The 27,614-nt window shown below is 45.7% G+C and overlaps 1 protein-coding gene and 2 long non-coding RNA genes across 8 annotated transcripts in view; 1 reads left to right on the top strand and 2 right to left on the bottom strand.

The window, feature by feature from the left end:
- The window catches only part of RTP4 (receptor transporter protein 4), a 126,482-nt gene extending 115,416 nt beyond the window's left edge, over positions 1–11,066 (bottom strand). For 2 of the 6 annotated variants that reach the window (XR_014301656.1, XM_082694513.1), the window contains exon 1: positions 4,254–4,660. Coding sequence is in view for 4 of the 6 variants with exons in the window: in XM_082694513.1 (XP_082550639.1) it covers positions 4,254–4,435 (182 nt within the window). In the remaining 2 variants the exon portion in view is untranslated. Of the gene's footprint in view, positions 1–1,081; positions 2,841–3,756; positions 4,172–4,253; positions 4,661–8,711; positions 8,898–9,202; positions 9,276–10,904 lie in introns of those variants that run through there. The other 4 variants (XM_082694511.1, XM_082694510.1, XM_082694512.1 and 1 more) reach the window with 4 other exon arrangements.
- The window catches only part of LOC309846064, a 495,527-nt gene that overhangs the window by 160,126 nt on the left and 307,787 nt on the right, over positions 1–27,614 (bottom strand). The gene's annotated exons all lie outside the window — the stretch shown is intronic.
- On the top strand, positions 10,134–15,947 carry LOC309846028. The gene is made up of 3 exons (XR_014301701.1): positions 10,134–10,699; positions 11,489–11,715; positions 15,720–15,947. It is a non-coding gene; the product is annotated as an uncharacterized lncRNA (long non-coding RNA).

Raw genomic sequence — 27,614 nt, 5'->3', positions numbered from 1 at the left:
GTTTGATTGGAAGGCATTAACCACTTTTAGAGATGTAGAAACTGAGGCCCAGGGAATGATAATGACGTGTCCCACATCCCACAGTATAACCAGGCTAGACATAAAGTGTCTAGTCCCCAGGCCAATTTTCTTTGTGAAGGAACCAAAAAGGTATGAAAACAGGAGGAACACAGAGAATCCAGGGGGTGGTTTGGGGAAGAGGTAGTGATAAAAGGAGCATGCTTGTGGGAATGACCCAAGACGAAAAAAGAAGATAGTGTCAGAGAAAAAGAGATCGTTTTATCCTTGGGTTTCCTGCTGACATTTCACTGTTTTCAAATTCCTTCAAGACATTTATTGTCTGTAGATACCACTCTCTATTTAACACTCTGCTTTCCCAAGTCAGACCTCTATTCCTATTCTCTACTCCATTCTTTCCTAGAAATATATAATATTTTAAAAATGTGATTCCACTCAAATTGCCCATATCCTCAAATGCTAGTAATGACCCCTCATTTCCTATGGGGTAAAGGCAAATTTTTCTAGTGATTTCAGTAACTTAAGCTCTTGGACTTGTTTGGGGAGACATACTCTTAGGAAGAAAGGGATAACTTGACAACAGAAGGGACAGGAAGTGTAGGTGACAGGGAGAAGAAATTAAAAGACGGCTCTAAGGTGATCAGCTTGGGTGACTGAGTCAAATTAGGCTCAGGAAGTGAGACATGCTGATAAGCCTGGTTTTAAACATGGCGACTGCGGTTTAAGAGGTACGTAGAAATGCCTGGCAGACATGAAGATAGGGAGTGAACCATGCAGCCATGCATCACACTGACTTCAGGATTGGCAATCTCTTGCACACTTCCTCTTCCAGTGCTGGAAGAAGTGAAAGAATAGGATAGCTCCAGGAGTCACCAAATCAAAGGGAGTCTCTTGTATGGGGGCATTTGGGTAGATTTAAGTAGGGGAGAAAGACAAATAAGAGGGGATCTGCATATCAGTATTTCTAATTTCTCTTTTTTGTTAAAATATAATTGCCCAATCGTTGGGACGATATTGATAACTGTATTACTTTCCTATTTTAGCAGTAATAAGTCACCACAAATTTAGGGCCTTAAAACAACACAAATTTATTATCTTACATTTCTGGAGATCCAAACTCTAAAATCAGTCTCATTGGGCTGAGGTCATGTGTCAGCACAACTGGGTCCTCTTGGAGCCTCTGGAGGAAAATCTGTTTCTTTGTCTTTAAGAGCTTCTGTGAGCTGTCTGCGTTCCTTGGCTCATGGCCACTTCCTCCATCCTTAGAGGCCATCATCCCAAGCTCTGCTGTCATCATTAAATTTCCTTTTTCCCACTTTGACACTCTTGCTTCCCTCTGATGAGGACCATTGTGATTACACTGCATCCATCCAGATAATGTAGGATAAGCTCCTTATCTCAAAACCCTTAAATCAATCTCACGTACAAAATCCTTTTTGCCTTGTAAAGTAACATATGCACAGGTTCTGGGAAGTGGGGAATGTATATATTTGGGGTCTATTATTCTGCCTACCACAATAACTCTCTGCTAACACTAATGACCCTCAGTTCTTGTGAAGATATGTCAAGATAGAGACAGAGAGAGAGAAATGAATGAGTGGATGAATGAGTGAAGAGCTTTTAGTGATTCAACAAATATTATTTATTGGTCCATTATCTGCTAGGTTATGTTTTAGACTATCTGCTAAGGAGATCTAGGAAACTAGTGTTTATTCTTACAAACTTGACCCTGCTAGATCTCAAAGTATATTCTGTATCATATTAAAATAGCAACCAGTTCACTGATTACTATGGAATTAAGATGGAAGAAAAGAAGACAAACTTATTTCCCTCCTTCAGCTTCTGAGTTTTTGCCTACAAAGACAAAGAACAAAACAATACAGATCCAGAGGTATAAAAATACATCCAGTTCAGAGAGTGTATTTCGTTGCATGGAATGAAGGTACATGCGACCGGTGTTTGGAACAGCATATCTGTGTGAACGTCTCCAGGTAGCTTGAGTTCTACTGACAATCACAAACCCTCTAGCTGTCCTGGGTTTGAGATGATGTAAGTGTGACCCTAGTGCAGAGGGGGCTGTTCTTCCTCTAGTCTGAGTGTATGACCCTATCATCGTTGACATGGTCCATGTGGCTTGTGAGCGTGACTGTTGCGTAGACTGTTGGCGGGACAACCTTAAAACCTCAGAGTATGTCCTCCAGGGGGTCTGCGGTGCTGTTTCCTGTGTGGATTGTGAATTTCCCTCTGGGGCCTCCCTGTCTGTCACTGGAGTGGGCTGTTTGCTAGTCTCCCATGCGGGCTGAATGCCAGCCCCTGGTACTTGAGTCTCTGCAGTGGTATGGCTGGGCTCTGGCTCCTTAAAGACCTGGATAGACCCACACTCCTGGTTTTTGCTGTCCACATCACCCATGTGACATGAGGAACCCATAACATCCAAATAGGAGGATGGGGATATTGGTGGTTCTGTCATGTTGCTTTGTGACCTCCACGAACAGCAGCCCAGAGTGCATGCTTCACAATTTTTTGTGTCATGGGACCCATCCAAAGGCACCTCCCGGATGATGGGGAGCTCCGGAAACTTCCTAAAGCCATTCCCATAGAATTTCTCCAGAATACGCCGCACCACATTTTTCAGAATCCGCATGGCACTCTCTGGAGAGAATTCAGGATTCTCAAATCGAGACCAGGAACACTTCTGGCACCTCTGAGCAAAGAGCCGCATAATCACCTGGCCCTGGGACTTCCGGGGCTCCAGGTGCATGTGACAGAGGATGTGCACTTGAGCAGAAGCCCAATTTCGCCGGCACGAGGAACACTGGAACCTGCAGACAGAAGGAAGAAGGCTGTTGTGCCTTCAGGTGATCATTGACCTGAAGGAGGCAGGCCTGGTCTCTGTCTTTGTGATCTCTCCCAATTCGAGAAGGTGCATATGATATTAAAAATTTGCCAAATAAGAATGAGAGGGATTGTGTTTTTTCATAAAGCCTTTTCCTTTGATCCACTGAGCTTCCACCTACGTGGTCCCAAGTTTGCCTCTTTGCTAGTAAAACATCTCTGGATGGCTCAGAGGGAAAAAAAGTAGTTCTGCCACCTGCCAGAGAAACTTGGTCCTCCACATGATCGCAGAAAATGTGTACAGTAAATCCTCTAAGGCAGGCACTGTAAGAGGGGCTACATTGTCAGCACACTTCATCTTTAAAGCTCCCCTCTAAGGGAGGCATCATTAAGCCCAGTGTCCGGATAAGGAAACTGAGTCATAAAGGGATTTACAGCTTGTTTTTAAGTATATATATATATGTAAAACCATTATCTTATGGGCATGTCAAAGAAGGGACACTTATGCTGCCTAGGAAGACCAGGGAATGCTTTAAGGAGGAGGGGGCACTTGAGTTGGTCCTTGAAGGATGAGTGCAGGGGAGGGGTCAAAGGGCCTGCCAGACACGCAGAGTATCATGGTAAGGGAACAGAAGTCTGAAAAGGCGCGGGCTTGGTTCGTCATCTGTAAGGTTGGAGCAAAGGACAGATGGAGTCAGAGTAGGACAGAGAGGGAAGAAGGACAACAGGTGAGGTGGAGAGAACAGCCCTGGTCCCTGTGTGCCGCATACAAGGAGAGCTGGTTGCCTCGGTCAGCATTTCTCACTGCCACCTCCCCACCCCGCTCGACACTGCTCTCTGCCATGTGCAGGTTCTCTGGGGGTGAAAGGGGCAGATGGCCCCTAGGGGAGGAGCATTACTTACAGACTCCAGGAACTGGGTTTCAGATCTCTTTCTTGCTGCACCATTCCCTCTATTATCCCCAGGCCTTCAGCAAAGTCACATTCAAAGTGATTGTGTGGCCTTCCGCCATTCTTGGGGCTTTAAAGGAAAGCCCTGGTCCCGGGCTGGTGCTTGGCCCAATAGGGCTGCTGCAGCCTAGGAACGTCAGGACTGAGGGCGGAAATAGCAGAAGTCTCTAGATAGACCCGTCTGGAACAGGAAGTGGTGAGAGAATGGGAGGGCAGCTGTATGGAATACGGAAGCATTCCTTGAGAATTCCCAGAAATAATTAGGGAGAAAACCTAGCAAAAAGGAGAAACTTTGGTATGGCTAAGCAAAATGAAAAGAGCACCGTGACCACAAAAGAATAGAGATCCTGGAGACACTGTTAAAACAGGCTCTCAAAGGAATCGGTCAGTCGTGGCTAAGCTGACCTCCTTTGCCAGAGAAGGTCTGCTGAGAGGTCAGCTCTCACTCACCTGCCAAATCCTTTCTGCTGGTACTGCTTCCAGCCCTCAGCGAGGAACTCTGGCTCCAGTTTCTCGTCCAGTTTCAGGGTCCATGTGGCCCGGGGTTTCTCCTGCTGCATCAGCTCTTGAAATGTCTGCTCCCAGGTCCGAATATCTAAAACTGCTTTCTTCCCCTGAGTCTGGGAAGCCATGTCTAGGGAGTCCTTTAGTCTTACTCAGCAGCCCAGAAGAGGGGAGAAGAGAAAAAAAAGCAAACAACACATCAGTTTCGTTTTCTCGGTCTGGAATGCGTCATCTGTCTTCTTAACTTTCATTTCAGGCTGTTTGAGTGCACAAAACAGGTCTTTGTTTCGAAGACAGAGGGCAGCAGAGTTTCGCCAGTTTGTGAACAGGCCTCTCAGAGATATTCCAGAGTACAGAGCTCTGTTCTAGAATCTGGAGGCACCAGTAAGTGCCTTTGATATTTTCTTTTTCTCTTATTTTTACACCAGGCAAAGCACGGTGCTCAGTGATGGGTTGAATGCCACAAGAAGCCATTTCTCACCCGCACTGATGCTCAGGCTCTCATGGGGACATGGGAAGGTAGCTGGGGGGACCTGTATCCCATGCTGGTATACTGCACTCACTGGCCCGTCACCACATCCCCTGGGGGATTATTCCTGATTCTTCTGCAGGGGATAGCACAGAGAGGTGGGTTACTTTGCCCAAAGCCACACAGCCATTGAGCAGTGTAAGCAGGCAAGAGACTTGAACCTAGGCCTCCGGGGCTCCAAAATCTGTGTTGTCTCGACCTATCTCCATCCCTGAGAAGACACTAAGGATGGTTATGTCAGGTTCTAGGCGAGCACTCTGGAGCCAGGGTGGGAGAAAGCATCTTGAAACCTGACCAGGGGGTTTGGTCCAGTGAGATTTCTTGCGCCTGGTGCGGGACACCAAGCTAAATGAAAGGATTATTTAACTCTGCCATCTGCCATGTAAATTATCTTGCAGGGTGGGACACAAGCACATGGGAGCCATCTTTTGGGGACAGGCTAAAAAGAATTCCCACTAAGGGGGAGAGGGACTAGAGCTAGATGACCTGTAAGTCACTTCTAACTTAGAGTCTGAGATTCCAGAAGGTGAGTTCTGTCCCTTTGGAGTTCAGACTCAAATGGGGGAGCAAAGACAAGCAGGACCTTATGTCCTTGGAAGCCCCACTAGGGTTACCGTGTCCCAGACAGGATCGGCCTAAGCCTTCTCAGACGTTCTAGACTTTCACCTGCTCCCCTTCTTCCCTCCCTGCCAGGATGCTCTGTTTTATACATACGTTCTGTTTTTATAACTTTACACATCGAGGGCACCTATGTCTACACAGACAATGAAGGAAACTCTTGTATACCTAGATAATTATAGAAATTTGGAACTGAATCCGCAGAATGTGAGAAAAGCCTGGAAAGCCCTTAGGAAGCAACTTTTTCTCTTTATGGCAGTCGTCTGCTATTTCTGTAGTTACTCTAGCTTGGGGTTGGAAAGGGCTGGAGGGACTTGGTTTGGTTAAATGAGGGAAACAAGAAATGAGAAGTGTAGTCCCAGGGCACCTGGGTGGCTCAGTGGGTTACGCATCCAACTCCTGATCTCAGCTCACGTGTTGATCTCGGGATCATGAATTCAAGCCCCATGTAGGGCTTCACATGGGGCATGGAGCCTACTTAGGAAGGAAGGAAAAAAGAAAGGAAAGGAAGGAAGGGAGAACGGAAGGAAGGAAGGAAAAGAAATGTAGTCTGTCTGACAGAGCAATAATTCTTTTTTAAAGATTTTTTTAAATTTATTTGACAGACAGAGATCACAAGCAGTCAGAGAGGCAAGCAGAGAGAGAGGAAGGGAAGCAGATTCCCTGCTGAGCAGAGAGCCTGATGCAGGGCTCGATCCCAGGACCCTGGGACCATGACTTGAGCCGAAGGCAGAGGCTTTAACCCACTGAGCCACCCAGGTGCCCCAATAATTTTTTTTTTAAGATTTTATTTATTTACTTGATAGACAGAGATCACAAGTAGGCAGAGAGGCAGGCAAAGAGAGAGGGGGAAGCAGGCTCTCTGCAGAGATGTGGTGCTCGATCCCAGGACCCTGAGATCATGATCTGAGCTGAAGGCAGAGGCCTAACCCACTGAATCACCCAGGCGCCCCCTAACATAGCAGTAATTTTTCTTACACTTTAAAACAGCTCTTCAACTAGCAGAAACTCTATAGGTAGATGCCAAACAATACAGAAATTTTTAAGGTGGCTGATCTGGGGAACAATGAGGCTAGGTGACCCCTAAGCTAGGTCCATTTCTCTGCCTTGGGGATTCGGAATAAGGAAAAAATGCATACTAGGATTGGAGTGCCTGCTGCTGGCTTGGAGATGCCAGACACAGTTTCACCTGCCAGACCCAAGGATGACCAATCTATTAAGTGGCAGAGCCAGGACTCAAACTTCTCTGGGGCCACACTATAATCAGGAAAGTCTGGGCTTGTCTAAATAAGGAATGGGTTGCTAGTGGTAAAAACAAAACAAAACAAAACAAAAACAAAAAATAGGCAAAATGAACGATTCGGAGGAATTCAAGTTGGGGGGTGGTCTTTATGCTGCTCGTCTAAGGTCTCTACATTCTGGGCTGGGGCTCCTGGACACATACTAGGAAGGACTACTGCTCCCCTTAGGATGACTTCTCAGCAAAAGGTCAGCCTGGAGGGGAAGGAAGGCATTAAGATCACAATGTCCGAGAACACAACGGAAGGGGCAGGTTCTCCTCACCGCTGTCCCTACACTGCACGTTATGGAGACAGCCAGCTACTTACCGCTGACTTTAAAAGAACAAATAAGATGTCTATTAAATACCTATAATCTGCTTGCCCTCACTCTCAGGCTAGCAAGAAAGACAGATCTGTGAAGACGCATTTACCTTCACCTTCCCAATCTCACTCTTCTCAGCTTATCCTTTTAGTTCAGAGCAAGGAGTGGAGCCAGGCAGTCTGGGTTGGGTCCTCGTCCAGCCACTCTCTGCCTTGGCAGCCTGGGGAAGCCCTTTTACTGCTCTGTACCTCAGTTTCTCCATCTCAAATGTGGCAATAATAACACTACTTTACCTCTCAGGGCTGTTCTGAGGATTGAATGGCTTAAAATAACGGTTATCAGCCCTTGGCAAGCAAACAGAAGTGTTTGCTACTTCTTGTTGTCGCTGCATGGGCACGTTTCTTTGTTAAGTTCCCACAAAGCCTTTCTTAAACATGTTGGGAATACAAACGAAATAAAAGTATATAGAGATAGTAGTACAGGGTGAAAAAAAAGCTACAAATAAGCTACATATCAGGACTCGGAGAGCGCAAGAGTCACAAAAGAACTCATACTGGGCAGAGACGTCCACTCCTATCACCATAGGTTCTTAGATATACAGATTCATTCCGAGATGATCCAGATACACATTTATTCCCCTCACCCTACTGGTACGTGACCCCTAGCCCTGCTCTGTGCACCTCCCTGGGCGAGGCCAATGCTGACCCAGGGCTCACCTCCGGCCCCCATCTCGGCAGCCAGCTATCTGCACAAAGTGAGCTCAGAGGCGGAACAGTAGGAAACCCAGAGCCCGCTGCTGCTCCGGCCAAGGACGAGGCCCACTGGAAACTCCACTCCAGAGAGCAAAGATCATGCCAAACAGATTAAAAAATAAATAAATAAGCCAGAGGAACAGACCAAAGTCAGAAGACTGGGGGAAAAAAAAATCACCAGTTTTCAAGGGAGCAGCTGGTTTCACAATTTCTGGGAAAACCTGTTTGGCGTCAGGCCCCACGCCGTCCACGTGGGAGGCTGAGGTTTGCCCCGGTAGGCAACCATTTCTTTATGTGGGGTAGAAAGACCTTCGGTGAGCACCAGACAGGAGGGTGACCATGCCAGGCTGCCAGCAGGCCCCGCGCACAGAGTGCTTGACACTACTTCCTCTTTCGATACAGGTAGCCTTAAAACCAGTCAGAACTACGCAGCCTCTGTTCCGAGGCTATGGTGAAAATGTGTTAAAGCAGGGTCTTTAAGCCCCTCAGGCCTCTGCCCCCACTGCAGACCAGTGCCAGGAAACCAGCAGGCCAAAGCCAGGCTGTTCACTGGCTCTTCTCCTCTCCCTGACTCACTTTACCCAGCTGTTCCTGCCCCCAGCGATCACCTCTCACATGAACCACCTGCACCCAGTTCTTGTCTCAGGCTGCACTCTCTGCACCCCAGCCAAGACAAAAGAACAACTTAATCACTTTTTCTTTACTTTTTTCCTCTGTGTACAAAGGCCTTTTCTGATCTGACACATAAGGAGCCAAGAAGTCATCACTGCCACAAGTAAAAAACCAAACAAAATGAAAACTAACAACTCTTCTTAGAGCCTTTAGAGACATGGGGTTTCAGGGCAGACTTCTGCCCTGAAAACTGGAGAGACAGATGGGTGGACACAGAGAGTCACAGCTTACCAGAGCCAGGAGCCCAGGAGCAGAAAACGCCACCACGGGAACCAGCAGACACATTGGAAACTGTCACTGGCCAGTTGCTGGAGGCTCAGTGAAGACTAGCTTCAGAGCTGACTATCCAGGAGGCACCATCAGGGGAGAGTCCCATACTTTCATGAAATCTACCTCCAGGAGAAAATTCTTTTGCTTCTAGCAGGAGGAGAGGAAAAACAACAATTTTTTAAAGATACCCACAACTTTGTTGTTCACAAGGTCTTCCCCCAAGGAAAACTATTTCACCAGAGCAGAGCATACTTGGGTTTCAAACTAACTGACCTGGGGGTGGAGTGGGAAAGACTCAACGCCAACCCCTGCTGGCCTCCACCATGTACATGGGAACGACCCCGCTCCTTCCCAAGTGTGACCTCCATTCTGCCTGGTATAAAGACAAGATCTACCAAGCTTGCAGTGAGAAGAGAGGAGAGCTGGGCATAAGCTCAAAGGGGCAAATTTACCCCTGTGCTGTTCTCTGGGAGAAGAACCAGGTCCCACACAGGGCAGACTCATCCTCTTCTTAGCTCACGATATCTGGGGGAGAAATAACGAATTCAGTCAATCATCAATATTTCCAAACATACACTAGAATCCCTCATCCACCAAGCCATGGAAGAGATTTTAAAGGTCCTCTAAGCCCCATTCTTTATTGGCTCACTCTGTAATGGTTAACACTTGAATTGTAAGCAAATATTTAGATGAAATTCTTGGGCTGACTCAAGGGGGGAAAGCTTGGGCATCAAATAAGAAGACAAGGGTATACGTTGCCCCTCCAGGACTTACTGAGTTATGAAACCTCTTTGAACATCAATGTTCTCATCTATGAAATGGGAATAATGCTCAGCCCACTATATTTAATGACATATATAGTAATATGATTTAAATATGAACCATAACTAAAATATATGAGATCGTATTATTTCAAAAAAGAAGACTGTATGGAGTCTTGAAATAGATGCATTTGGATGAACTAGAGCATTAGAACTCAATGAATGTGTCGTAACGTGCAAGAGTAAAGAAAACACAAGGACCCAGTTACAGAAAGAAAAGAGACATTTAGACCAAGAACTTAGAGAGGGTCTGTGTCTGTGTGTTGGGGAGAAGAAAGCAGAAGATTAAAATGAATAATTAAATTTTAGAGCATTTTTCCGCGAGAAGGTACCTTTATCCCCAGGACTCTCTTGTCCCTCTTGTAACCCAATGGCTTTGGGACTCTTAATAAGAAATGTTTCAGAATGGATACACTTACTGGAGCTTTATAAAATATATACACCCAGGTCCACCTCTGGATAATCTGAATCTGTAGGCCTAGTGATGGAGAGGGCATATATATATTTTTTTAATTCCAAGAATGATACTGAAATATACTCTTGCATTAAAAATCACTATACATTCAAAATCTGAGGCTCAGGCAGTCTGAGCCACTCCCCAAGAGCTCTCATTCTGAGTGGCAGCGACACCAGGTAAAGCCAGGTGCTCTAAGTCCCACTTGTGCCTTTCCTTCCACTGTGTGACCCAGGAAGGCATGGCCAGCCTCCATTAGTCCTGTCTTTAGGGCGGAGTTGCTGTAGCACCAGCAAGCAGCTTGCTTTCTGATGGACGGAGTCCAGGAGACGGCCACAGTCGTAACGTGCAAAGTGAATCAAAGATGGTGCCCCTCAAAGTCCAGGGAAGAGGGCTAAGAGCAATGGAGGCAGATCTGCTGGGGCTGTCGCAAGGCGAAGTGGCAGGGACGGATGCTGAACATTCTGCCAGCGGTCACACCAGTCAGCGGGAACTTGGCTTTTTACCCCTGCGGACTGAGGCTGGCCCTGAGAGTGCAGCTCGGGCCTCCGGGAGATCCAGCAATCCCTCCTGGAATCACTGAGAGTTTAAGCCTGTGCAGAGAGCAGCCGAGACCCCTGGCCAACAGCAGGAGACAAGCAGGCTCAAAGCGGCCGGCCCGGGAACCTGTTTTGGTGAGTGTATGAAAGGATTCCCCGTCTTGGCCTCTAGCTTGATATTTTGAAATATTATCCACCCCCCACCCTGTCGTGCCCCCAGACAACCGGTTCAGGAGACTGGTGCCGGAGCAGTGCCACAATCTGACCTAGTATCTTCCATGCAGTTAATGATTTTTCCCAGTTCATTCCCCAGATCATTTTCACCACCCGTCTGCTGTACCTCTCTGCGGGGGCACTCTTCCTTCCCGGCCATGATACTGAGCATTAGGTTTTCCATCGTTGTTAGAGGAAAAGAGGTCACTGCTGTCTGTTTCCCTGCCAACTCTTCAGAGATTTTTTTTTCTTTCCATTTCATTTTTCAAAATCCAGATTCATGATAACCTTGTTTCAGTGAGAAGGGGCCTCCCTGGCCCTGTGAGAACCTTTAGTTATTGAGTATCAGTAGCAGGTGTCAGATCTGCAGAGAGCTCAGGGAGAGCGACTGCTTCTGGACACACCCTGCCGTGTCCCAAAGGCCCCTCCCCCACCCAGGAAGCTGGGCAGGCTGGGAGGTTGCAGGTGATGAATGTGGCTGGAGGCATCAGGACCCCCTCGCTGCTTTCTCCCCTTGCTCGCCCCTTCCAGCCCCACGATTAATAGTGCTCTGTCGTGTCCGATAGGGGTCGCAGCCTGATGAATGTCCTAAGGCTATAAACACTCTGAGGCTTTACTGTGTGTTTTCTCCCACTTGTTTTGTGGGATTTGTCATAATCCATGTCACCCAACAACAGATTAATTTTGGATCTACTTTTTGTTCTTGTTAAGCTCCTGCAGCTTAGGAAATGAATATTCAGAGCACTAATACGTGGAACCGAGCAGAAAAATTATTCTGGCACAGATATTGAGGGAGAAGAAAACGAGATCCTGTCCCGCAGGGAACTGGATAAACAAAGAGGATCGGATTCGGGCAAGAGGACCTCAATTGGCTTCCACAGCCGATTGCCACGATCTGGACAAGGGGCTGTATCCTTCTGCCTCAGCTTCCCTTCTGTGTAAGAAAGCATTGGCTTAGATGGTGTCAGGTTCAATCCCAGTTCTAGCATTCTGTGGGGGGGTCGGGGCTCTGGATCTACGTAAGGGGTTGCATATTAATGCGGCGGGCAACATCAGGTTGTCCCAAGTGGGGGTAGTAGAGTAGTGAACTTGAGGGTAGTCCTCTGAATATCAAAAGCCTACTTCCTAGGAGAGCTTACTTTTCCCTCAGAGAAAACTGGGGAGTAGGAAAGCCAAGGGGATCCGGACGCACCTGCTGGAAGAGGAGGACAGCGCGCAGAGGTCAGTGCCCTAGAAAAGGGAAGAGTGGTGAAGTAAAGGGGACTATGGGCCTTGAGAAAGGGAAGATGCCCTAGATGGAGCGCTCGATGGAATTTTTGTGTGCAAAAGGACTCAAGCTTGTCCCTGCTAACTCCAAGGGCTGGACTGCAGATGGGGGGTGAACTACACGGAGAGCTTTCATTCAACGTAAGGGACAGCAGAATAAGACTGTCATTCCAGGCTGGACAGAAGTGGACAGTCCCTCTCTTTAGTAGCATCCCAGGAATTTGGAGTTACACGCAGAAGGGCAGATTGGGAATTAAAGACTGGGATTGAAATCTAAGCTCTTCCAGCAATGGACAGGGCAACCGCATATAAAGGATATTGAACGGTTCTACACTAAAGGTCAGCTGGAGAAGATGACCTTCAGGCCTCTTTCCAGATTTATTAAAAACTCCTGGGGTATCTTCCCCTTCCCTGGAATTGAAAAGAAAATACAGGAGAAATTGGCATGGCCCTGCTGGGCTTGGCGCAAGTCAAAGTATCAGTACAAGTGGGCCAAGTGGGTGTTGGTTTACAAAAAGACTATTATAAAATCTAGGCGACCACATTCTCCATAGCTCTAACCCTCAAGTCAATGAGCACACAATGGTCCATATTCATATGTGGCCTTTAGAAATGTTTCCATTCTTCTCTGCATGATTTCCTGAAGTATGCCTGCTAGATAGATTTGAGTGTAGCAAGTACTACGGGGTCTCGATTTATGGATAAAACACAATTGAGAATCAGAAACCAAACATCACTCAGGATCTGTGCTAGCTTTGAGAGGTGTGCTATGTTTCTAGTCTGCCAATACAAGTCAGCTTTGTTGAAGAGAACCCATCTTCTATCCCTCACTCTATTCATTTCCAACGACATTCACCTCCACCCCGTTTAGTTACCCTGTCCCACAGCCTCATCCTTGACCTCGTCATGTTCTAGATTATCCATCTGTCTAAACATAGCAGCTCCCTCCTTCGGCCACTCCGCCCAAAGCTATTGCTGGACCTGGCTAGCCCCCATCAGCACCCTGCCGCCTTTACCTTCGTCTCTCTCCAGGTTAGACAATGTGGTCTTTCACCGAGACTTGTCCCATCTGTCTGCTAAAAGTCTCAGCCGGGGATGAATCTACTTCCCACTGCAGTCAAATATTTAAGTACCCTGCTGGATGTTGCAAGGAAAACATTGATACAATTGCATATTTATGTCCCCAGTCTCAATAGAGCCTTCTACCTTGTCCATAAATCTCTTGCTTCCTTCTCGTCCACTGTATTACAGCTCTTTTGAACCATGTGCACTCTCCCCCAAATCCCAACCCTGCCATTTTACCAGCTCACTCTGGAGAGGTGGCCTTACCTCGTGCACTAGGAAAGCCAGAAGCTTCACACTGGTCATCTACTCAGTGTTCTGCCACCAGCCCTACTCCTTTGTCTGTACCCATCCCTTTGTCCTTCACTCCTGCTCTTTAGCGGAAGTGTCCTTCCTCCTAAGTCGAGCGACAACTTTAGTCCTTCCTGCTAACCTTGACATTTTCATTCCCCTATTTTATATTTCTGATCATCTTTGTCTACTGATGCTTCCACTCAGCATTTTAATGTGTTGACCCCACATAGCCTTCTAGCCATCACTGACCTTCTCCCTCCCTGTCACAGCCACATTTCTCAAATGAGTTCTCTCACACTCTTGGCCTCCACTTTCTTACTTCCCACTTCCTCTGACTTCTGTCCCCCAAACCCCACTGAACCTGGTCTGACCATCATTTCCCTTAACCTCTTTTTGCTGAATTCATTGGGTAACTCCCAGTCTCCATGTTACTTGATCTCTATACAGAACTTTGGCCTCTTTGAAACAATCTATTTGAACTTCTGTAATAGCACACAATCTGTTCTGTTTTGTTTTTCTCCTCAACTTTCTAGCGACTGTCTTAGCTTCCTTTGCAAGCTCTGTTTCCCATGCTTGTTAGTGTCCCTTAGAGCTCCACCTTCTTGTCTGATGCTCTGCTCATCTTAGGATAGGACAAGCTTTCCCATAGACACTGCCTGATGCACCCTGCTGCCTGCCTACAGTTCCAGTGACTTCTGAGTGTCATAACCTTATCTTCAGTGGCCTCTTGAACGTCTCCACTTTGATTTCTACAAGCTCTTCACTGTGCTACCCTGAAAGTGATCTCTTTAAAATTCAGATCTCGGGGCACCTGGGTGGGTTAAGCCTCTGCCTTCGGCTCAGGTCATGATCTTAGGGCCTTAGGATCGAGTCCCGCATGGATCTCTCTGCCCAGCAGGGAGCCTGCTTCCCCCATCTTCCTGCCTCTCTGCCTACTTGTGATCTCTGTCAAATAAATACATAAAATCTTTAAAAAATAATAAAGTAAAATTCAGATCTCATCATGCCAATCCCCCCACTGAATCCCATGTTTCCTTACTATTCTTAACTGGAAAGCCAAATTCCTTGGCTTGACCCCATAACCGTCATGACCTCTGCTTGCCTCTTCAGACCAGGATTTCTCAACCTCAGCCATTAATATGTTGGGCTAAATAATTCATTTTTGTGGGGTTGGTAGGGGGAAGGGGCAGGTATCCTGTGCATTGCAAGCAATTTAGTGGCATTCTTGATCTCATTCTTTTTAATTGTTGAATATTATTCTAACTAATGATATTTTTCAGGTCTGTAAATATTTTATGGACACTCAGCAATTTTTCTTTTATTCAGATACTCTCTTTACCTTCATTATATGATTCTGTCCCCTGCAACCTACAGTCTCTAACCTACATTCTAGAGTCATGTTATAGAATGGCCTCAACAGACCACTCTAGAAGCCAGCTAGCCCTGATCTTATATTAATAATAAGGTTTCTCCTCAGCGAAGACTACTTAATCCTGCCCCTTTTCCTGTCTCTCCCCTCATTCTTGCAACTGGGCTTGGTGAGATCAGAACTTTGGGCTTGTTACCATACTGTCCTGTGCCTATTTTTATCAAAGCACTGCATTATGTATTATCTGTCTTAGTCACTATTCTGAATGGTTTAGACAACCAGAAACAAAGACAGCACATTATTGTTAACACTTCTAGCACCTGACATGTTGTCTGGCACATGTTAAGCATTTTAATAAATGTTTTGTTTGAATGAATGAATCAAAGGAAGCAGTCATTGCTTTGATAACTTACCTTGTATTGTGGTTTCCTTGGATCAAGGCCTGACTTGGTCCTGGTCAGGCTTCCCGGAGATGGAGTCTTGTCTTTCCACAGGGTAGAGAAGCCTTGACAAAGATCTGTTGTCAGTCTCTCTGACCACTGGTATGGCCCGCTGACTGCCCCTGCCTCTTAGATGTCACATGACCATCTCTCCAGGATTCTTGTGGACCCCCTACACATTCGCTCATTGGCTGAACTGTGCTTCCCACTCACTCCTCTTCTAGCTGTGTGCTTTAGCCTATGTCCTGAGTGAGCTAGTTTAGTCCAGGGAAGGATCAAGCAGGCAGTCTTGTTGAGGAAGCCGAGGTTAGAGAGTAAGGATAGCTATCTTGAATGGGAGACACCAGAAAGTAACTTGTTACTCACTGTTGCCTGATGCAGTGTGGAAAGATGTATTTAATTTTTTATGTAACAGTCCTTTTATTTCTTATGTAACAAAGCATTGTTCTAACTTCCTCAATCTTCATAACAACATTATGAGGGAGCGCCCATTCTTATCCTTGTTTCACAGATGGAAGCACAAGGAAATTAGTTCATTCACCATCACAGAGCTGCTAAGTGGACAAGCCAGGATTTGAAAGCAGGTATTCTAGCTCTAGAATCCTGCTCTGCTGCCTCTTGTTTTTGGGTCTTTCCACAGACTGCTCCCCTGCCTCCAAGACTCCTTCATCAACTTCCTCTGGCCAACTGCCTGCTGTCCCTGAAGTTTTATCTCAGATGTCTTTTTCTCTAATAAACAAGCATTTACTAATTCCTCAAGCCTGGATTTTGTGCCTACCCCATGTGTTCCCAGAGGAGCTGGTATTTCTCCTTTTATAGAACTTTCACACTTAAAAATCCATTGGCTTTGTTCTAATCTCTTCGATCACTTAAACCCTTTGAGAGCAAGAGCATTTTCTACCTGGCACAACATTGTATCCTCACATCTAGGAATGAAACAACTGGAAAGTAGCAGGTGCTCAAAAACAATGTTACATACAAGAATGAACCCAAACCTCCACATTTTAATATCAAAATTTAGTGTTATTCCATGAAATTCTTCTAATCTAATCCCTTTGCTCCCTTCTCATCAATTTTTGGATTGATAGAATACCAAAGTGGAATAAAACCAAAAAAAATGGCTAAGGGGTTTCCCCAAACTCTCACTCCCACTCACACTTTTCATAAACTGGGTAATTAATATAATAGCCTCGCATGGCTAAGTAAATGTATCTCTGCAGTATTTACACCACTTCCAGGACCTGTCTCCAGCTCTGAGGACACAATTAAAGGGATGGACATTAAATGCTTGAATATATTATAGGTGACTCCCCATCACCCATTTAATGCTGTGAGGTGGTGGGGCAGGGAATAGTAGTGAATGAAATCCATTCCAGCCCTGGGGACAGGAGGAGGGTGACGTCTGGTCTAAACATCTCAGTGAAAGTGCATTTCCCTTCAACAGTCAAAAGAAGTTCAGGTGTCCCTCCTGAGTCAGTGAGCTCTTTCTCCTTCCGGGTTGTATGGGTGCAGATAGGATCTCTGGGTCCTACTACAGCTCCTCTGTCTCCTTGGGGAAGTTCAGTGTCCGAGTGAGGTCGACATTTCACAGGCAGAGAAGGGAGATCAAAAGAAACTTGGTTCTTGACAACATCCCTGGACTGTGGCAAAACACTCTTGGAGAGCTCACCTTATCTCATTTAACTGAGCATGTTGTTCCCCCTTTATTGTTTGAACCTGTTTGAATTATGTTTCTTGGTCCTTGCAACATGAAGGCTATACTGGTACATTGGAGCAAGTCCAAGGACTGGTGCCAGTGAGCCCTGAAGGTGGGCAAATGAGGCTACTACCCCATGTAACTTTCAAATCACACAAACACAGGGAAAAGAGCTCCAGCAAAAAAATGCAGAGATCTAGACCATCCCCACCGCCTCTGGCTCTGTGTCTCTTTTCCAGGGTTTAGGAATGCAGAACAAGCAAAGGAGAACTATCCTGAGCCTAAACTTCTTCAGTTTCTCTTTGTATACACCTAAATATCTAAATGGTCAACAAATAATTCTTGAAAGATTCAGGCTCAACATCTGACATTGGAAATGCACAGACTTGAAGAATCAGAGCAACATCTTTCTAGTAAATAAAGTTGCTGGTGAAAAGAGGGGATATTTAATGTGTATCCTGAGAATGTTCAAATAGCTATTTCTTCTAGCAATGTAATACAGGTTTATAAAGGAAGGACTATTTGACAATAAAGAAAACCAACAGCCAAGTACAAACAAACAGAGCCTGCTGGATACCAAAGAAAACCAAAGCAGGAGAGGGCATGTTCGAAAGTGATCCCCACGATCAAAGGAAAGACAGAAGGAGGTGAGCAAGTGAAGAAAATTGAAGAAAAATAAAGATACAGGGAACACATCCAGAAGAGCCCATATAGGTATAAAACAAAATCTGGAAAGAGAAAAGTGCAAATTGAGGAGAAACAAGAAAAGGAAAAAGAAAAAACATTGCTTGAGTCAAAGAGACATTTCAGTTTGAAAGGATTTCATAAAGAGTATCAATAATTAAGAGTCCTACACATACACATACTGTGGTAAAGTTTTTTGTTTTTTTGTTTTGTTTTGTTTTGTTTTGTTTTTTCATATCAGAGGAACTGAAAAAACCCCGCTGGACCTATGAGTATCCAGACAAGACTGGGAAGAAATGGCTTACCTACAGAGAAAACAGAAACCAAATTGGCTTCAGATGATTTCTTATTAATATGAAATGCCAGAAGAAAAAGCAGCAACATTTTGAGAGTTTAAAGGAAAAATATTCAAGGCCGGAAAAATGTATCAAACTATTTTCATTTGCAAGGGGGTAAAAAGATACTCTTAACCAAGAACTCAGACAGTACAGATATCTACACTTCACAGAAACCTTATTAAAATTTTGCCCCAAGGAGTCAAGATGGCAGAGAAGTAGCAGGCTGAGACTACTTCAGCTAGCAGGAGATCAGCTAGATAGCTTATCTAAAGATTGCAAACACCTGCAAATCCATCGGCAGATCGAAGAGAAGAAGAAGAGCAATTCTGGAAACAGAAAAACAACCACTTTCTGAAAGGTAGGACTGGCAGAGAAGTGAATCCAAAGCGATGGGAAGATAGACCCCGGGGGGAGGGGCTAGCTCCCGGCAAGCTGTGGAGCAACGGAGCACAAAATCAGGACTTTTAAAAGTCTGTTCCGCTGAGGGACATCGCTCCAGAGGCTAAACTGGGGCGAAGCCCACGCGGGGTCAGCGTGGCCTCAGGTCCCGCAGGGTCACAGAAGGATCGGGGGTGTCTGATTGTCGCAGAGCTTGGAAACTGGCTGCAGAGACAGAGCCGACAGTAAGATCACAGCTCGGGCTTACCTTGAACCGGTCACAGGCTCAGTGAGCTCAGAGCGAGGCCAGAGGTCAGGCAGACGGGAGTTACTGAGCGCTGTTCTCTGAGGGCGCACTGAGGAGTGGGGCCCCGGGCTCTCTGCTACTCCTGGCCGGAGACCAGGAGGCCGCCATTTGTATTCCCATCCTCCGGAACTCTACGGAAAGCGCTCAGGGAACAAAAGCTCCTGGAGGCAAACCTGAGCGGATTACTCAGCCCAGCCCCTGGTAAGGGCGGTGCAACTCCGCCTGGGGCAAAGACACTCAAGAATCACTACACCAGGCCCCTCCCCCAGAAGATCAACAAGAAATCCAGCTAAGACCAAGTTCACCTACCAAGGAGTGAGGTTTCAATACCAAGGAGAGCAGCAGAATTCCAGAAGAGGAGAAAGCAAAGCACGAACTCATGGCTTTCTCCCTGTGATTTTTTAGTCTTGCAGTTAAAGTAATTTTTTTCTTTTTCATTTTTTTTTCTCTTCATTTGCTAAATTTTTTTTAACTTTTACCCTTTTCCTTTTTAACGTTTTTTAACTAGTTTATCTAATATATATATATTTTTCTTTTCTTTATTCGTTTTCTTTTTTTAATTCTTTCCTTTTTTTTTTCCTTTCTTTCTTTTTGAACCTCTTTTTATCCCCTTTCTCCCCCCTCACGATTTGGGATCTCTTCTGATTTGGTTAAAGCATATTTTCCTGGGGTTGTTGCCACCCTTTTCGTATTTTACTTGCTCCTTCATATACTCTTATCTGGACAAAATGACAAGGCGGAAAAATTCACCACAAAAAAAGAACAAGAGGCAGTACCAAAGGCTAGGGACCTAATCAATACAGACATTGGTAATACGTCATATCTAGAGTTCAGAATGACAATTCTCAAGGTTCTAGCCGGGCTCGAAAAAGGCATGGAAGATATTAGAGAAACCCTCTCGGGAGATATAAAAGCCCTTTCTGGAGAAATAAAAGAACTAAAATCTAACCAAGCTGAAATCAAAAAAGCTATTAATGAGGTGCAATCAAAAATGGAGGCTCTCACTGCTAGGATAAATGAGGCAGAAGAAAGAATTAGCGATATAGAAGACCAAATGACAGAGAATAAAGAAGCTGAGCAAAAGAGGGACAAACAGCTACTGGACCACGAGGGGAGAATTCGAGAGATAAGTGACACCATAAGATGAAACAACATTAGAATAATTGGGATTCCAGAAGAAGAAGAGAGAGAGAGGGGAGCAGAAGGTATACTGGAGAGAATTATTGGAGAGAATTTCCCCAATATGGCAAAGGGAACGAGCATCAAAATTCAGGAGGTTCAGAGAACGCCCCTCAAAATCAATAACAATAGGCCCACACCTCGTCACCTAATAGTAAAATTTACAAGTCTTAGTGATAAAGAGAAAATCCTGAAAGCAGCCCGGGAAAAGAAGTCTGTAACATACAATGGTAAAAATATTAGATTGGCAGCTGACTTATCCACAGAGACCTGGCAGGCCAGAAAGAGCTGGCATGATATTTTCAGAGCACTAAACGATAAAAACATGCAGCCAAGAATACTATATCCAGCTAGGCTATCATTGAAAATAGAAGGAGAGATTAAAAGCTTCCAGGACAAACAAAAACTGAAAGAATTTGCAAACACCAAACCAGCTCTACAGGAAATATTGAAAGGGGTCCTCTAAGCAAAGAGAGAGCCTACAAGTGGTAGATCAGAAAGGAACAGAGACAATATACAGTAACAGTCACCTTACAGGCAATACAATGGCACTAAATTCATATCTCTCAATAGTTACCCTAAATGTTAATGAGCTAAATGCCCCAATTAAAAGACACAGGATAAGATTAAGAGTCACTTATGGTTTGTCTCCCTCCCAATCCCATCTTGTTTCATTGATTCTTCTCCTATCCACTTAAGCCCCCATGTTGCAAACTGAGGGTTGCTGGGGGGAGGGGGGTTGGGAGAAGGGGGGGTGGGGTTATGGACATTGGGGAGGGTATGTGCTTTGGTGAGTGCTGTGAGGTGTGTAAACCTGGCGATTCACAGACCTGTACCCCTGGGGATAAAAATATATGTTTATAAAAAATAAAAAATTAAAAAACAAAACAAAAAAAAATTTGCCCCAAAAGATAAATAAACCAAGAACTCTAGGATGTGAAGATCTTTAGTGTTTCAATATTTAATATAAAGTTTGCTGTTAACATCTGAAAGATAATTTTTTAACCATATTTAGGATGGTTCACATTCTTACTATTTTGCATAAAGTTTTACTTTTTCTTTATTTTTTAAAAATAGTTTTATTTATTTACTTGACAGAGAGAGACACAGCAAGAGAGGGAACACAAGCAGGGAGAGTAAGAGAGGAGGAAGCAGGCTTCCAGCCGAGCAGGGAGCCCAATGCAGGGTTTGATCCCAGGACCCTAGGATCATGACCTGAGCTGAATGCAGATGCTTAACTGACAGAGCCACCCAGGTGTCCCTCTATTTTCCTTCTTATGAACATGGCCTAGACCTGTCAACACCATCAGCCAATGTAAATTCCCTAAGCACTATCGAGGATGGGTGTTGGGGCATTGAAGCTGTTAGACCTTCTCCAGGGATATCCACAGCAACAGGTAGATAGGCTAGGATTCCTGAATTAAGGAAGGGGAAGACCCCTAGCTTCATGAACTTATCCTAGTTCATGAGAGGGAAAAGAGGGCACTGGAAAAGAGCGGTGCCCCTAGACAGGCCTGGCCCACCCAGGACAGGTGTTTCCAGCAGGGCCAAGCCTGTCCTGGGGCCAAGAACACCACACAGACTACCAAGCTGGCAGCTGCTGGGCTTTGCCCTGGGCTGTCTGAGATACAAGCCATCACCTGCTGAGAGCAGGTCTCAGGTGGTTGCCTGAATCATCTCCATGGTAACTGAGGTGGCAGTCCAATAGGTAAGACCTGTTCCAGGCTTCCTTTCTTCTCTGAACTCTGGCCACATGGTGAAGCCATCTCAAAGGAGTCCTGAGACAGACATTTGCATTCAAAACATAAAGTTAGAGTCTTTCCTTTCCCCTCTACACTTTGAGAGAATATACTCTACTATTTCTAGTTTGGAAGGCAAAAGTAACCATTGTTTTCTAAAAGGGGACTCATGGCATGGTGGCAATAATCTCCTAGGTGAAGTCAGAGACCACAATAGGGCACACAACTAGCCAAGCCTACGTTCCTCATCAGTGAAGATTGCTAATGGAATGGGCCCACACCTCTTCCCAGCAACCTTGTGAAAATCAAACATTAAGAATGTGAAGATTGTCTCTTAAAAGTAAATCATTACAAAAATACAAGCTGATGTTACTATTAATATCAATAAGGACTGGAGTTATAATGAAAAAGAAATAGACTGTCTCACACAGCAGTAAAACTCCCTGTCACTGGACGCATTCGTGAGCAAGTGGCACAGCTGTCCCTTAGAGATATTTGGGGAGATGGATGCATCGGGCATTAGAATCGTTAATCTCCAAGTCCCTTTTCAATTTTCTAAAAGTCTGTGAATCATCCAGCTCTTGGAAGTGTCACAGGCCTGGGAACCAAAATTTCCCTGAAGTTAAACTCAACTCCATAAATTGGAAGTCAAGTAGGAGCAAATATATATTCTAAATTGGGGTAAAGTATGGCCTCAATATGTGGCTAATGCACATAGACTTCTCCTTCACTAATGACAGGGAAAAATATTACAGTGGGAATTCTCTAGTAAAATAGCTAGCTGCAGCTTACTGTCCTCATCCTGACAGGCTGAGGGAGAGAGGGACTCCAGACTTAATTAGCAAAATTTGACAAATTTTCTCTTGAGCCCTAGCTAGCCTTCAAGCACACCTGCTTCTGCTGTCTCCAAGGCCCGTATTCCACGTCTCCAGTCTATACTGAGATGTCTAAGTGGATGAGTTCATATCCGCAAGTTACCAAGAAAAACCATCCACCCATACTCAAACAAACCTGAGCAAGAATCATGTCTCTGTCAGTTATCATATCCAATATATTCTGAAAACTAATGAGCCTTGTTAGGTTTCTGCTGGAAACTGACAGGAGACCCCCATCCTCATGAAACTAAATACAGAACGCAAAATGTAAGGGAAAGTCGAATCTAACTAGTAAGGCTTTTCGGGATTTACTTAATTCATTAACTCAAGCAACACTAACAAAGAAGGCTTTGTGCGCTGGGGCCAGGTCTCGGTACCATGGAGAGAATCCGGAAATGAACCCATGATGTCTTCTGTTCCTAAGGTGTTTATGGTAGCAAATGCCAACAAACTATGACAGAGTAGAGAATAACCATGATAAGTAGGAGTAGGAGGTTCAGTTGAGGGAGGTCAGTGGGACATGGGAAGGTTATGAAACATTTCCTGGTCAATCAGGACTTGAGCTCAATCTTGGGGAATGAGAAGAAAACAGATGTGTGAGGATGAAGGCAGGGGAGGCCCAGAGACAGGTAAGTATGGAAAATATTCACAGGACCAGAAGCGAATGCACAGTATTTGCAGTATTTATCAAGTGCTTATTGTATGCCAGGTGCTATGAAAAACTCTTTAAACAATTTATTTCACTCAACTGAGAAAAACTAGGGCACAGAGAGATTGAGTGATTTCTTAAGTTACATAACTTAGAAGTGATAAAATTGATATAACCCCTGGTAATGGTTATAGGAGGATGTGTAAAAGCCACTGATGCTAGATCAAGAGGATATGGGATGCCAGGTTGAGGAGACCAATGTGTCTAGCTCTTGAGATAGTTTCTCTAGATATTTTTTTAAAAAGAGATTTTATTTATTTATCTGACAGAGAGAGATCACAAGTGGGCAGAGCCGCAGGCAGAGAGAGAGAGGAAGAAGCAGGCTCCCGGCCAAGCAGAGAGCCCGATGCAGGGCTCAATCCCAGACCCTGAGATCATGACCTGAGCTAAAGGCAGAGGCTTAACCCACAGAGCCACCCAGGTGCCCCTTTCTAGATCTTGTTATTGAAAAAAATTCAATAACTCTGTTATTCACTAAATTTTCCACGTGACGGTTTGAGAAATCTTGAAAACCTAGACTTATTTAACAGAGTGAAAATGGCCAACTCCCATTACTTTCTTTACCATATGGTTCTGGGTTCTGAATTCAAGAGAACTCTGAGGTGATTTAGGGAAAGACTTACTGTAAGCTGGAACCACTTGACTTGTGGAGGAAAGAGCCTTGGGAAAGTCCCTTCATGAAATAGTCAATTTACTGGAATAGAATAGAATCCTACCACTTGCTTCAGACCAAAGAAGGCAGTACTGTTGTGTGGAAAATAGAATAGAATAGAGCAAGAGTCAACAAACCAGGGGTCAACAAACCAAATCAGCTTGCCGCCTGTTTTTGTAATAATGTTTTATTGAGACAAAGCCAAGCTCATTAATTCATTGTTCCTCCCATGTGATAACGGCAATGCTGAGGTGTTACTGAGACCATGTGGCGTACAGACCCAAAAATATCCGGCACTCTGCAAAAAACGTTCACTGACCTTTGAAATAGGAAAATCAGAGCCTTCTAGTATATTCACATTGGAAGGAAGAATGGAGATCCGTTTATTCCCTACTCCCCTCCACACACCCAACACACAGATAAAGAGACTGAGCCCCCAGAAAAAAGAGATTTACCTAAAATCACAAAACTGTTAAGGAACTATAACTAGGGCCATTAGCCACTAGACTAGTGTTCCTTCTACCACAGCAATCCTGAAAGACTAAAGTAGCTTGTTTTCTTTTCTTTTCTTTTCTTTTCTTTTCTTTTCTTTTCTTTTTTTTAAAGACTTTATTTATTGTATAGTGAAGGGGGAGAGAATGAGGGACAGGGATAAGTAGACTCTGTCCTGAGCACAGAGCCCAATATGGAACTCAGTCTCTTGACCCTGAGATCATGACCTGAGTGGAAACCAAGAGTCAGACGCCTAACCAACTGAACCACCCAGGTGCCCCAAAATTAGCTTGTTTTCCAAAAAATTTCTCGGGATCTAGTTCCTGAGATGCTGGGTGTCCAGCAACATACTTCCTCAGGGTTCTGAGGAGATAAGAGTAGAAGTCCTGGTGTCTTCCCATCGCGTGGTCTACACTGGGGGCGATGACAGGCCTGACAGGGTGGAGTTGTACCTGAACACCCTCCCAGGTCGACATCTGAGGGAAAACCAAACCACATCCAAATTCCCCTCTAAACTCCCTCAGGAAGCCCTGCAGCAGGACCCAGGTGAATGTTTCTCATTGAGCACATCACTACTCATCTGCCAGCCTTTCTAGGCTAGAAGTGATGTCTGGTGATGTCTCCAGTGAAGTAGCTTGTGTGAGCAGCCACGTCACCGAGGCTGCCTCACACCCCCGAGCAGCACACAGGGGACGAGCTGCGGTGAGGGAATGGAGGCTCTCGCCAGTCACCACACTCAGCCCGGCATGGGGCCTCTGTAGAACAAGTGGGAGCCCACGTGGCATCCCCACAATTATCCACATTATTTTCCTGCTCCTCTTGCACCGCAGGCTGAGGGGAGGATGTGTCTCCAGCAGATATTTGAGGCCACCTGAGGCAGGGTGTGGTGAAGCTCCAGGGCGCCACAGAGATTGTTCGTGTGGGGATGTATGCAGAGTGAATGTGCACTTGTGGGTAGGAAGTCGGACGCAAATGTGCAGACAGGTGGGAGATTTTCCCAAACAGGAAAGTCTTCTGTGGAAACAGCAAAACTTGGTGTGGATTTTGCATCGGAGGTTCACAGAATCTTGGAATTCGAATTCATCTGAGGGCCAGAGCCTCCCAGACTGTGGCTGGAGCAGGAACTGCACCAACAGCATCTCCGCCAGACAGCCTCTGCCCGTGTCCTCCAGGTGGCACACTCACTGTTTCCCCAGGGAAGCCCATCTCCATGTTCAAACAATATCAACTGTCAGATCATTATTCTGTACATTACAATGAACTTTCAGCTTCTAGTCCCATCTCCCAGAGCCACATAGAATGAGTCTCTTCTCCCTTTCCTTGTGATGGTTCTTGGGTACAGCACACCCATCCATCAGACCCCCTTCCTGCCCCGCCTTCTGTCCTCCCGGTCATGGAACAGCGTGGATGGGCGGTGCCCGCATGTGTGTGTGTGTGCACGTATGTACATATGTGTTTGGATGTGCAGGGGAGGGAGGAGAGAGAGAATTGCAGCAGTTCTGAATTAGTGAGGTAAAAAAATCATGCGTGACAGAGGATTGAAACATAAGCAGACCATGGTGCCCAGGGCATTAGATGCCAAACTAAAAAGGCTGTCCTCTGGATAGAGTAATACAGTCTGATGGACAATTTAGGAAGCTTATTCTGTCTCTGTGCTATAGGCGATATGTGCAGGACCAGGCAGGAAGCCCATTAGGAGCACACTACAAAAGTCCAAGTGAGAGAGGATGAGGCCCAAGCAAATCAGAGCACACGAAGATGGGCAAAGACCCGGCCCCGAAATGTTCAGGAGGGACCAGAAGAGCTGGTAGAGACTGTGAGGGAGAGAAAGGGATTGGGGATGATGCCAGGGGTGATGGCAGAGTCAGCAGATGGAGCATCTCCCAAAGGCGGCCCTCACCAGAAATGTTCATTGCGTGGCCTTGGATCCCTCCCAGAGGAGAATCTGCAGGGATACAATACATTAACTGCGGAAGCTGGCAAGGAGTGAGGAATAAGAAACACTAATTACAGGCCAAGATAATTAACCAGCAGGTCTGGGATCAGCTGCATGTAACCTCAGCTCATCTGCACCCGAAAATGGCCAAGGGAGGATTTGAGGGGCGGACTGCGGGCAGGACATTTTGCAAATGTTACGGGAGCAGCTGAGCTCAGACCTTGGTGACACTTGAGTTTGATGTACTTGGCACTTGAGTTCCGGCGGCTGGAGCCCTTGGGGTGCCAAATGCACTGCAGCCAGCTGTCCAGTTGTCCAAATGTCACTTATGCCTCGAGGCCACTCATTACCACACTCCCCTTTAGCCTTATTGCGTCACTCCATTAGGGCTTGCTGGTGACATGGACAGGAAATGGATTGGAGGCCATTAGACTGTCCAGGTTGAGAAGGGTCAGGTCTTGCCTCTTGGGAGAAAAGCCAACTTTTATAATCTGAAGCAGAAGAAAGATCTCAGGACTAAGAAAGATGTTCTTGTCCCAGGCCCGCCACATGGCCCTGAGCCAGCAAACTGTTTCATGTCCCACACCTCTGTCTGCTTATCTGTTACCTGGGGCATAAATAACCCCGATAGTGAAGATCAGGCAAGATGAGAGGTTTAGGAGTATGCATGTAGGGAGCTGTTGTGACTGCTGGTGATGGCAATGGATATCCTGAACATTTAGGTGTGTTGGACTAAGAATAAAGAAAGCGGGGTTTAAGTCCTATTATCGCTAATGTGTTGTATGACCTTGGGCACGTCACTTCTTCTATCTAGGCCTCAGTTTCTTCATCTGAAAAACTGAAGGGATGGGTCTAAATCCACAACTCTTAACCAGAAATGTAAGCTAAACTTGCTTATGGAGCTTCTTAAAAATCCAGGGGCCCACACGCTACCCCAGACATACGGAAGTAAATTCTCAGGGGAGATGAGAATCACATAACCTCCAAAGACCGTTGGAATGGACAGTCGAGTCCCACCTGCCTCCCACCTCTGTGTGCCTGCTCCCTCCGTCCCTGGAACTACCTGATTCCCATCCTCAGGTAAGCCTGCCCACAGCCTCCAGCACCGACCCTGTCCTCAGACCAAAGCTCTGGACTTCAGCATCGAGTCCTGTGGTACCATCCTGTCTTGGACCTCCTGTATTACTCTCACCTCTGAGCCTTGGAGGGCTGTCCAGATGTGGTGTTAACCTTGTTCCCTGAGGAAGCTGCACTGCTGGGCTTGTCCGACCCAGATGCGCGGGACACTGTCTTGCTTTTCTTGGAGTCTGGGATCCCATCCCTGACTCTACACTAGGGGAGGAGACTTGCTACTGGCTTCTTCCAAATATCCCCGGCTGTTGGACCCCTCCTTTTGTCATACCTGCCTCCCAGAGAATGCT

Source organism: Mustela nivalis, assembly GCF_964662115.1.
Source record: "Mustela nivalis genome assembly, chromosome: 1".
NCBI lineage: Eukaryota > Metazoa > Chordata > Mammalia > Carnivora > Mustelidae > Mustela > Mustela nivalis.
This window is presented reverse-complemented; position numbering and strand designations above follow the sequence as displayed.